The sequence below is a fragment of the Aptenodytes patagonicus genome, chromosome 7 (assembly GCF_965638725.1).
Source record: "Aptenodytes patagonicus chromosome 7, bAptPat1.pri.cur, whole genome shotgun sequence".
Taxonomy (NCBI): Eukaryota; Metazoa; Chordata; class Aves; order Sphenisciformes; family Spheniscidae; genus Aptenodytes; species Aptenodytes patagonicus.
The window spans coordinates 22,707,554-22,720,523 of NC_134955.1; the positions used below are offsets into that span (position 1 = coordinate 22,707,554).

The 12,970-nt window shown below is 35.2% G+C and overlaps 1 protein-coding gene across 2 annotated transcripts in view; it reads left to right on the forward strand.

Annotated features, from left to right (window-relative positions):
• PDHX (pyruvate dehydrogenase complex component X) overlaps positions 1-12,970 on the forward strand; it is a 59,743-nt gene that overhangs the window by 29,572 nt on the left and 17,201 nt on the right. For both annotated transcript variants that reach the window (XM_076344336.1, XM_076344335.1), the window contains exons 6-8: positions 3,232-3,415; positions 4,996-5,143; positions 12,170-12,228. In XM_076344336.1, the coding sequence (XP_076200451.1) occupies positions 3,232-3,415; positions 4,996-5,143; positions 12,170-12,228 (391 nt within the window). The remainder of the gene's footprint in view (positions 1-3,231; positions 3,416-4,995; positions 5,144-12,169; positions 12,229-12,970) is intronic.

The following is a 12,970-nucleotide window of genomic DNA, read 5'->3' on the forward strand; positions in this document are numbered from 1 at the left end:
ATGTTTCCTAGTCATCAGCTCAGACACAGTGTTTGGGAGAGCTATGTTAAAATTGTTTATTGTTTCAGACTACTTCTGCCCTTTCTCATCCTATTTACTAGTGATCTAGGGATTTATAAATGCAACCATAAAAAGGTGGTGGTGGGGGAGCTAGTTACCAATAATAACTGTGTTTTTCTGAGGCCATGTTCCTCCCATCTGTACGTTCCTACCAGCTGTCACTAAGTTAGTGTGATTTGGGATCTCAGAGCTGCTCAGGCATTTGCATTTTCAGCTTGCAAATAAGGCACAGAGCACACATGTAGTGCTGGTTTTCCAGAGAGTCCTTTCATGTTGTATGTATTGAGTGCAGACTTACAGTGGAATCTGTGCTGTGTGCAATTTGTCAGCTGCCTTTATGGAGGAATGAGTATAGTGCAGTAAGTCTGATACCTGGAAGTTTCTGATGTGTAACATTCTCTATTTACCTCTTTCCTTATTCCAGGAAATCTTTTATGAATTGAGTAATGGGATGTTCAGATGAAAGGGGATTGGTACAGTTTAGTAACAATAACTGCCACCAGAGGAAGCTAGTGTCAATCTGTTCATGTCCTGTTGCACCACTGGATCCTTAGTGATTTTTAGGTCTGTGTATAACCTCTAACTTGTCCATTTTAAACAAAGTATATTTTGAGCACAAAATACTCAGTTTACTTTTGCCATTCTTTGGATTTTGGCTAATGTGAAGTGGAAAGACTACACATTTCTGTAGTAGTGGTAAACTGAAATGTAACAGTTGCCAGTATCTGCATACTTCTAATAACAATGGTTTGGTAAGCCATATATTTGTTTAATAAATGTTTACCAAGCTCTGGTATCTTTTCTGGGGAGCAGACTGCTCCCTTTCATATTTGTTACATCTCTCTCTCATCTTTCTCCATTACTATCCTGTGTTGATAGAGGTTTTATAGAGTAAGTTGGAAAGACATGTCCTAGCCTTCCTTTTCCCGTTCTAATAAAATACCTATTTGCCTGACTTGTACTGAAATCTGTTTAACTTGATTTGCTTTGGTGCCTCCTGCAACTCTACTTATATGCAGGCTCGCAATCTTGCACCTATGACAGTCGTAACATTGTTGTACCTATTTTTCTTAATCAGTTAAATCATGTGGAATTGGGGGGGGGAATTATTTTTATATGTATGTATAACAAATATTTATATAATGCATAAAAATATATGAAATACAATTTTATATATGCACATGATTTTTATATAATGTATATTTTATATATATTTATATCTCGTACTCACGCATGAGTTTCAAAAACTCCTGAGTGAATGTTCTAATCTAAACCCTCTCAATTTTGGCAATACATTTTTCAGTTAACACACTAAAAGCCACCAAAATTATTAAAGCATCTTGACTTGGCTGTGACAGGTAGGACCATCTGGTTTTTTTAATTTGCATAATATATAGAAGTAATTTTAAAGCATTTCTTATAGCTTCTTATATATTTTAAAGCTAAAAAGCTTTATTTTATGTATTATGGGATATAATGAGCAGATGGTCTGTCTTACGTCTGCCAAGTTAAAACCCTTAAGTAATTTTTGGTAGCTTCTAATATGTTAACTAGGAAAATTGCATTATGTCATGCAGTTACATTTTTGTCTCAAATTGTAATGCTAGGGGATGATTTTCATTCAAGGAAATCTTTTTTTTTTGCCTATATAGTAGTTATGTTAAATACTAAACACTTATTTTTAAAACAAAGTTTGGCTAACGTTAATTTGGGAAAACAAGTAACAACTTTAATAATGACAAATTTACATCCTGAGCTCAGTCATTTTTTTTTATTTTTAATATCATTTGCTGAAGTAGGTATTGAAGCTAAAAATAAATAGAAGCAAGTCAGCAATCAGTAAAAGGCATTGTATAGAACGTACAGAGCTTTTCAGTTTTCAGTTCTTAGTTCTGGAGTGCTACTTTCTTAGGAAGAACTAAGAATGCATAATGTAGTTCTGAAATTTTGTCCTTTCTACAAAATTTTAATAACACATAAACTACTGACTCTCACTCAAGAATAGACTCTCACTCAAGCAGTAATCTGATGATATAAGGTAGCTTTGTTGCTTAGTATTTATGGCTTATGTTTCGAAGCCATGGTATGGTTGTAAGTAGTCTGATTTTTATGGGTTTTTTTCATTTCCTCTGCGAGTTTATGTAATAAAACTTAGTGTACATTGTGGTGGTGTCTTCGTGAAATGATAGAGATTTATCTAGGGTATATGATCCAGACTTTTGTTATCAGATCTGGAGTGTAAAGAGAGGAGATCTATGACTTGTACAGCTCTTCTGACAAGTCGCTAGTATAGCTGCAGTTACAACTTGAAAACAGAAATTTTACGATAGCTTATTTTCCTTGCGATTGGCAGTGGTGGTGTAAATGCAGTCTTTTCTGTTTAGCCTCATAGGTGCTAATCTTTAGCATGTTGTTTTATAAATACAATGCACCTAGGGTAGGTGTAGTATTACAGCTTAAAGATGGGAGTTTACTTATGTCTGTCATACTGTGCCCACAAGAGGGAAGTTTTGTGGTGGTAGCTATATCAGTATAAAGACCCTGGGAGAATGCTTATAGAGTAGATGAGGTTCAACCACACCTGGGACTGTTAGACATTACTCAGTTTTTGGCTGTGATTCTTCAGTGTGGTGCTATCTTTCAAATTGCTTATGAAGTATGGACTTCTATACTTTCTACACCTGTTTGTGCATATTTGTCAGAAAGGTACAGAGAAATGAATGATAAATGTACTACTTAATTTTCTGTGAGCACTAATTAATTACATTAAATTCAGATGATTACAGATAGATTAAACAGCTTTTATTTGAGACTTTATAGGCTGAGTGTACTCTGACATCTTATTTAGAAGAATTGTTAGTGCAAATCACAAATTACCTCGTACACTCACAATTAGTCATGATGAATGTTATGCTTCTCTAACACAAATGTTTTCTATTACTGTTCAAGCCCTTTTGTTCACACAAGTTAATGAGAATTTACTAAAAAGATATCACAAGGGAGACACAAAATTCATATCAGTTAATAATCACTTTGATGTTTGGTTTGACAACAGAAACTTAAATGCACAGAAGTGGCTAATTAATTAAAATAAGTGATGGAATAGTAATACTTCGGGAATTTTTGAAATAGTTTCTTTGTTGTCAGTATTTCACTGTGTTTAATCACCAGGGATGCTCTCAAACTTCTGCAAGAGAAGCAGAAGGGTAAACCCGGTGAATTGAAACCTTTGGTTTCTCCAGCTCCTCCCCAGCCTACTGCAGTGCCTTCTGCTTCGCAAGCAACAGCTGTGACTTCTGCTTATCCAAGGCCAGCAGTTCCACCAGTTTCCACACCAGGACAACCTGCTGCACTGGTAACGTTTCTGTTAAGTCCTCAACATTGCTATAGCTATCGCCATGGCTACTTAAGTAGCTATATGAGATTTCCAGAACTGGAGAGATGAAGGAAACTAAGGCCACCCAGATGCCAACCCCAGTCATGTGCAGTTTTTAGTATGTTTGAGTGATTCTAAAGCAGTGTAATTCAAACTGCAGAGCTCTCGAAATTATGGTCTGCACACTACTTTGTGTAACTTGCAAATTGAAGCCATGAAAAAATTTACATTGCAGGCCTTGGAAAGGAGAAAGTCAGAGAGACAGAAGTTTTATTTCAGTCCCCAAACAAGAAGATGCCACTAGTTTGGAAATCAACAATACACCCTTTCCCTCAATCCTTGCAGGATCAGTATGTCAGTGTATATTTCCAAACTCAGAGAAATTTGAATCCTGATTTATATTTACTGTACTTCATTTGTTTGTTTTCCTGTAATATAAATATATGTAAATGTCCATTGATGAGTTGTCAAGAAGTGAGGAAGGAAAGGGCTTAGTGGTTGCTTTGAAGAGTAATTTTGCAAACTCTAGCACCTAAATACAGTTTCTACTTGAAATGTTAGAAATACCAGAAATTGTTTTTTAAAGAATAAATGCCCGTGCTGAAATGCACATTAGTAGAAATTGAAAAGCTTTTGTGAAAAATGGGGGGAAAACCTTTCTGGCTCTAGAACTAAATTCGAAGTATCTTTACAGGCTGAAGTTTACAATGTAGCTACAATTCATAATATTCAGAAAATGCTGCTTTTTTTGCACTCTACAAAGAACCAGACAAAGCACAGAAAGCTCAAACTTAGATATTTTTCCATTATAGAAAAAAAATGTTTCTATGATTGCACCACAACATATATATTGCAATTTGTTGCGTGTTGAGTACTACTGAGTATGTAGTATATGTGCTATAGATTAGGTATACAAAATAATGTTTTACAGAATCACTTATTTTCTTGCTTTCTGTAGTCACTGATATTTCAAGGGATTCTTTGAAAGTTGACTTGCTTCTATGAAGAAGTTGAGAAAACTTCTGCATTGAAACATTACTGAATATATCTGGAAGGAGAGAGAAGAATAAGAAAAAAGATATGCAGTAAAGCCTGTCTTAAGAAACCACTCAGGGAACTGAAAAAGCAGTAGCTTACTGAGGAAATGTTCCATTTAAATTATAATAGAATAAAGCATATTCTGAGCAATATGCCAGGTCTGGCAGATAGAACAGTGCTTATATACTCTGGCTGAGAATTAATGCCTGAATATTTGGAAATTTTTTTTTTAAGCAGTCTGCTAGAATAGTAGGATTAATTCTATACTGTAAAATGAAACTATCTTTATTCTATAAAACCTGTTGTGTTGGTCCAAGTTAAGTGGAATAGACTAGAACACTCAATTGTTTTAATCATATTAATTTCAGTAGTTGGAAAGCATCGCTTTTTTATATCATGGCGATATTTGAAGTGAGCAGGAGTCACTGATGATAATGCATCAATGCTGGAGTCCTGTTTCAGCAAAGGGGAAATGTGTTTGCTCTCTTGATACTTAATATGCAGCATATGATTTCTTTCAGGGCGCATTTACAGAAATCCCAGCTAGCAACATCCGAAGAATTATTGCTAAGAGATTAACAGAGTCTAAAACTGCTATACCTCATGCATATGCTGCTGCTGACTGTGACATTGATGCTATTTTGAAATTAAGAAAAGAATTGGCTAAAGGTTAGTGATTAAACTGATTTACTATAACATGTGGTACTAATGCATAGTTTGTCTTGTTTACATAATCTTGCCCAGGAAGTGTAGATTTTTGTATAGGCAGAACACTATGCATTCAAATAATCTTTTTCGGTATCCTGTATGTTGGACTCAAGCTGTAGTTCCCTGTGATTATTGAATTGGACAACTTACCAAGACAGACCAAGACCTTCCTTCCTTACCGTAGGAAGACAGAGTTGTTACTTTGCCAACTAACACAACACTCTGTAGACAACTGCAGTCTAACATAAGACTACGCATTGTCCAGTAGGTTTTTCTTTCCTTCCATCCAGATGCAGCAATATTTAGCTTCTTGATGGTGAAAATCTCAAATGAATTCATGTGAAAGATAATAGGGGAAGCTTCAGATTAAAATACACTCATGCTCTGTCTTTCTGTGTACAATGTTAAAATTTAGTTTTGCTGGTCTCTTTGTTGAATTTACTGGAAAAGGAAAGCTGATGCAGCCTCTCAAATTCTGGATGAGAATGGCTTTATCCATGGTGAGGAAAGAAAGCGAGTTTTTAGCACATGCCAGCCAATGCATGGTAAACTCCTCTTGAAGGCAAAGTAATGGTATTAATGTGAAGGAGGCAGGGTTATCTCTTTCAGTGAAATTTATATAGCTTAAAGCTATGTTAAGCTGTTGGAATAGGAATCTGTCCCACAAAAAACTGGATAATTTTAAAATACACATTGAGAATTGGATTAAAAGCTATAAATCTCAATATATATATGTGTGTAAATCCCAATTTTCATAATGTGTCCACTGTTTCTGATTTATACAGAAATGTTTATGTATAAGATTAAGAAACTAAATTTTCCCTTTTTGTCTCAACTTTTATTCACTGAAGTGACTTGTTTAGAAAAAGTTCTTGAAGTTTAAGGTCATAATCAAAGATCGCTTTGTTTTTGCTAAAACTGTTTTTGTTCTTGCTAAAATCAGCTGAGTGTACTGTGCAATAAGATGTTTTAATAGTTTCAAAATTAACTATGCAGACTAGAATCTTCTTTCCCAAATCTCAATTCAACAAAGTATATGTGACATGCATTTAAAAAATTGAAGATTTTTCAATAGAATGCTCTTCAGGCAGGTACTTCATTTTCATGCATAATATCACAAAAGTGTTGTTTGCTTAGTGTCTTTTTGCTTAAGGACTTCTACTTAGTCGGGTAAAAAACCTGAATGAAAATTTTTATTACTTTAACATCATAATATTCTTAATTTAAATAAATTTTATTATATTTAGAAATATTTGGTCAATATACTGATTTTAATGTTGTCTACAGGAAGTGGCTGCAATTTCATAGTTTGTGAAGGTATTAAACCAAAACCTGTGGAAGCTCTTTAGGAAAGCATTGTTTTATATTAGGTCAGTTCTTGCAATTGCCTGCAGCTACTAGCATTTTGCCTTTTTTTTTTTATTTGGTAGCTGGTTTAATATTCCGTAAAGAGGACACCAAAACAGTGCAATCTATTTATAAATACCAGTGTCAGCAGTATGGAAACTAATGTTTTCATAAAGCTTTGACATCTGTAAATTAATTTGACCAAGCCAGATTTACAGCTGAGTAGGTTAGACTTGTATTAATCTGGGGCATCTTGCTCTTCAGTAACTCACCTTAAGTTAGAGGATTTTCTAAAAATTCTATCTTTCGACTCAGAGATAGTGAAGCCTGAGGAAAAAATTATTTTGAAATGTAATGTTTCTTTTTTCCATCACACTTACAAGGCTATTTTCCATTAAATACACATCTTGAACAAGAATTTAAATGACTGTAATGAAATAAGATCAGAGAGAGAATTGTTGAGCAGTTGCACAATAAGACTGTATTTTTCTCAGCAAGGTCTGTCACCAGTCTGGTAAGCTGTGGAAAAAATTAATGAATGAATTCACTGTCCTTTTCAGTCACATCTTGCATCTTCACTTATCTTCTAAGCTGCTTGCAGAGGTTATAGATTTTTGGAGATATTTTTCTTCACAGAAAAGCTGGATTAAACAGTTGAAAACCTGTGCTGCATGTTTCTGCCTCTAGTATCTTCATTCCCTCTGATGTCAAAACTTGAGTTATTTTAAGCTGTCCCAATACACTGATAACATTTTGGCATCAGACCTGTAAAACAGTTACACAAGCACAATTGGGGTGATGTTGCAAAGTAGGAAGCAGTAGCTGAGGGGAAGGGAGACAGGCCTGGTTGGGGGCAATGCCTGCCTTCAATTTCCTGCTTGTCCGTGGAGTTCTAACTAATTCTAATACATTGAGAAATGAGGTTTGGCTGCAGCTATCCAGGAAGAGTAGCCTTCTCAGGAAATCTATCTGGTTTTAAGGCAGAACTTGATAAATTAGTCAAGATCATGTGTTATGATTGACTGCAATATCTGTAAGTGATTCTTCTGGTCTTAAGTCTATAAAATGTGGAATATTCTTTGTGAAGAATATTTATTTCTAGTGTCTGAGGTTAGCAATATCGTTTATTGAATTGACAGTATCTTATCTCTGCCTAAAATGACATGACATCTGTTGTGTTTTATCTGCTGGAAGTCAGTTGAGATCAGTTGATGTCTACTTTATCAGTTGCAGCCAAAATAATTAGGCATAGCTCTTTAAATTAATTTTAATTCTTTTAGAGGAGAGATCCCTTTTCAAATCAAATTGGGAAAATACTGATTACTTTTGATAAGTTTAGCTAATTATGCTGGTGAAAGAATCATTTATTTGTTTACAAAACTTGACCTTTCAATACCTACAAAATTTGGATACTATTCCAGGCACGCAGATTAATCTCTACCACTTTATAAATTTAATTTTCATCATTCATTCCACTTCATGAAATCTCATTTTCCACACTGTTAAGGCTGCATAAGCAAGTAGTGAAGTTCTGTTTGCTGAAGGAGACATGCACACATACACCTCATAGCCTGGTACTAAGTTTGTCACTTGGGTAAAAAATTCTGAAGACCTGTTATTTTATAATGAGGAGAAACAGTTGGGGGTTTTTTTTGTCCTTCTAAACTTTGGTCTTTAAAAATAAAAGTATGTTTCTAAAGACATTCATGGGAGAATACAGCTGTCTACACAAGAGAAAGGAACATAATCTCACATGGATTCTTTTGGTATTGTTCAATTAGTCCTTTTTTCTGGTACCATTTAAATCATTTGTTCTCGATAGTTCAGCTTTTAGATGTGTATCCTCATTATTACACCAAGTAGTAGAAATAGAATTAATAGTGTATGCTGTTTTAGACATTACCACAATAATGAAAAATGAATATTTATAGGTCTAAGGCAGTGATGTGACATTTCAAGTTTTGTTCTGCAGCTGCATCATTGCTATCGTGGTTTGAAAGCTTATAGGTTCAGGTTCAAATGATAGTTTTCTGAAGCCATGTGAACTCTGCATTCAGTATAGCATAGCAGGATAGTTTTAATTTACATTTTTCTTGCTATACTGATTGAGAAACTGAGTGCTTTCTTCTCCTTTATTGAAGCATTTAGAGAAGAGTGTGAAATCTGGGGTCACCTGTTGCTGACCTTTCTGTGACTAACCTGCACAAATTAGGTCCAGTTCTGAGAAATGCTGCATGTTCGAAGGTTTAACTGAAGCTTGTGAAACCTAGAGACTTTTACTCACAGAATCAGGCCACAAATATCTTCACACTTGTACAAGCCAGTTAGAGGGTTTTTAGAGCCAGTTTTGGCACTAGCCAAAAAAACTGACCTCAAATCACAAGGATTGTTAGGGTGTAAAAAGAAAAACACTGTTAATCATCAATTATTGCACGTTCATTCAACTTGAGTCATAACTTTTTACTGAACAATTTTTTCAGAGGCTGCATGTAATATTAATACTAAAGAAAAATCTACCATTTAGAATAATGAATTACCTTCAGCGTTTATGTCAGTTTTGAGACTTTAGTTATCATCAGTCAGTTACTACTTTCAAAGCAAAATATAGTAATGACTTCGAAAAGTCATGTAAGAGTAAGAGGACCTTTTTATGATAAAGTTTTCTAGGTAGTAGGTAGGGCTATGTTTAACAAAACTTTTGAAAGGATGAAGAACCTAATCCAAGCTGACAAGGAAGAGAGCTTGAAAGATTGACAGGCGAGGAAATAAGAGTTGTTACAACGTATTGCTGTGTATCTGAAGGCTGCATTTCTTGAAAATAAGAATGAGGAGGAAATAAGTCTAAAGGAAGAAAAGATGTCAGCTTGGAGGGCTTTCAATGTAAGTAGTTCTGGAGTTGGGAGAGTGAATTTGATGGGTCCCACAATCAGTTTTTGAGCTCTGTTCTAGAGGGTGGTCCCCCTAAGGTGGTGGTTCTGTCAAATTGCCGTAGCTAAGCAATGTCTTAGAGAAACCTTAAATGACAGCCTGGAAATAAAGTGTATCATGTATATTTAATTTTTTTTTTATGTTAAGTTTATTCTTTTATACATAATTGGAAACACAGAATTTTAATCATGATTTGTCAAAATAAAACTTGTTTTTCAATTGAAGCTTTACTGGTAATTGAAATGAATTAAAGTGAATCTGAAAGAAAATGTGTTAGTTTCACAGACATGATGAGTCCAAATAGTGTTTCAGGTGATCTTCTGGGGTATCTGCAACTTGAAAAGCATTTGAACATCCTAGAGGTAGAAGATTCAGTTTGGACTGATGTCAAATAAGAGAAGAAAGGGGGAGGGTGGTTTTTTTTCTAGCTAGCAATGAGCAGTAATAAAACAGTTTATGGTTTTTGTGAATAGATATCCTGATGTCACATCCCTTTTCAGTTCTTGAAAGAAAAAACTGGGTACTGAGCTTTGGAAAATGGATGGGTGTGAATCTTTCATTGATAAGGCACTTGTACAAATGCACAGGGAGGTAGGAGTTGATATTTCTTGGTATCCCAGGGAGATATAGACTTTCGTGTGCCCCTTTATTCTTAGGTGCAGAGTACTTATTGCACAATGTGCATTAAATAACTTCTCTGTAATAAATAACTTCATAGAGAGCAAAATGTGGTTTTCTATCACTCAGGAGACAACTGTCAGTTTTAAGTCAATGAAATACAGACTCCAAAGTCACATAAATCCTTCTGACCAGTGACACATTGTGAATTGGTAATCTTAAAGTAATATGTTTTTATTACTGTAGCTTTGGGTGATGATCCACAATTAGTTGTTCTTCAGGCAAATTATGACAAAATCTTTCAGTGATTTGACCAAAACGTTCTTGGTGCTGTTCACCTGTCTTTATTTCTTCTTACAAGTTTTTGTTTGTTGGGATTTTTCTAGCATGGTGAAGGAGAATAGCAGTAGAACAAGAGTTGAAAGATATCTTTAACCTTTATAGTTTTGGTGGGGAGTTTTTTGTTCTTTGTTTTCCACAGAAATGGTATTGTAGTTGCCCTAGACAGAGTGCCTAGGTCTTCAGAAGCTTCCTTGGTCCTATCTGTAAATGTTTTGTATGACAAGACCAACATAACTCAAATGAGTAATTTTCTTGTCTTCAGGGAAGGGCAGGCACATTAGCAATCCAATATTCATTGTATATTATTCCAGATATAGCTATAGGTAGGTGGGGGTTTTTTTGTTGTTGCCTCACATCCCCCACCCCGGAATGATACTACAGCTTTTATATGTGGCATCTCTTCCAGCTTAAATCTTTAATAGGGTTGCCCCACGTGGGTCATCTAGATGCTAGTGCTCTACAAATTTGATTTACTGAAAGCTTTGCCTCTGGGGCAAGGTTAAAAAACAGCTTTGTTGTTATCACAGTGTGACATCAAAAAGTACCTTCAAGGTCCAAGTTAAATTTCTTAACATGAATGGGTTATTGTGTGGATGTGTAGAACAGGGTTTTCAAGGTTAACCTAATGAAGTTAGCCTTGAAATGTTCTGTATACAGAGGCACCAGCTAGGTTTTAGACACAGATAAGTGTTCATGTGGTGATATGCGTGTCTGACAAAGAAGTTGATACTCTTTTCTCTCTCCTTGACCCATGTTTTTGCTGATAAAACAAAAGATCTGCTTGCAACCAGGTATTTCTAGCAATTTAGACTGTTTTGTTTTTCCTGGGGGGAATCCCAATATAAAGATCTCTTGATGCGGCATTATAGCACAAGACACAAGCCCTCCAGGAGTGTTAGTGTACTTCATAGTCATTTGCTGTTCCTGAGGCTTTACCCTGTGAGTAAATTTTCTCTCGGCTTAGGGTCACAGAGCTGTACACCTAGGAACTAGAATGCTGACATTGGAGGGCTACTGTTACGTACTGGTGACTAGCTCATGCTTGTTTCTCCATTTGTGAGGTCCTAAATTAAATTAGACTGGTATATTCAGATTTTCTAGATGATGATACAGGAGCTGATTCTCCTTTCACTGGAGTTTTGAATGACTACTTTTTAATGCAAGAGTACCCAGGTCATTTTTCTACCTGATTTTTTTAAATGATATCTTATTCCCAAGTTAATGTCAAAGACAATTTATGATGTTGATATTTTCTTTAAAGCAAATATAAGGCACCAAAGGTCACTGGACAATAACATACTTCTGATTTATAGATGAATAAAAGCTCATCTCTGCAATTATTCTACTTATGCATCACACTACATAAAGAATAGTAGTCTCCAGTATTGTCTCTGTGTATTTAGATCCTACAATAGATTTCTTTTCTACATAGACAATAAATATGTAAAACATGAAACACACATGGGCTGCTACTTGTAAGAATGAGTAGTAATACTCAAGTTCGCAGCTTTTTTGACCTTCTAGTAACAGCTAGCAAGAATGTCTCTGCTCAGGAGATGCTTGATGATACTCCTTTTGTCCCAAGGGGGAGAAAAGTTTTCTTGCTTTTATGATTGTAGTTTGAAGATGGGTTACTTTCTGGCAATGTTTCAAAGAAATAAATCTGCTGAATCACTGGAATCTTGTCGTCACACAAATGCTGATAAACAAATCTTATGAGCAATGATTGTTTTCTTTTTTTTCTTTTTGCAGATGACATTAAAGTATCTGTAAATGATTTTATTATCAAGGCAACTGCAGTTACTCTGAAGGTAAGTGGATAATTGACTTAAAAAAAAAAAAAGTTTTATAGTAAACTACCAAGGAGACAAGAGAAGTATTTTGTGAGCCTATATGGAGATATGAACGCGATCATAGCAAAGCTTGTAATTCTTTATCACTTAATGTCAGGTTTATTTTAAGCTCTCCAGGTGAAATTCTCTACAGTCTATGCTGTGGACTGTAAAAATGAGAACTTCTTAGTAAAGATCCACTTACTACAGTTACCATCTGCAGATAACAGTAGATGCTTTGTCAGCAGACTAAAGCAATTGGCAAGATGTCTTCTATTCTTTGTTGTTGCATCTTATTTTCTCTTACAGTTATAAACAAATATTTATCCAAGTCTTATACCAATTTTGTGTATTACCTCAGATGTATTCTGATGGCATATTCAGTGACCTCTGCTTTGAATTAAAAATTCTTCAGGCAACCAATCTTTGCTTATTGTTAAGAATTGTCACTGTTCCCTTTGTCAATGTAAAAGTTAAACAATTGCAATACATCCTGAAGTTAGATCTTAAATTTCATTAGGGTCTACTTACTCCATACCAAACTACAGAGGCTTCACAGTCTCCATAAGCTATTTCCGTGTTCTCTGGGTAGAACTGGATACATTGCCTTCCAATTTGTGTCGATTGCTCTGCTTGGAAAACACGCATAGTGCCACTTAATTTTTTGAAACTGAAAGGTTTCAGAGATCCTTCTTTAGGAGAACTCCCACGCTTTGGACTT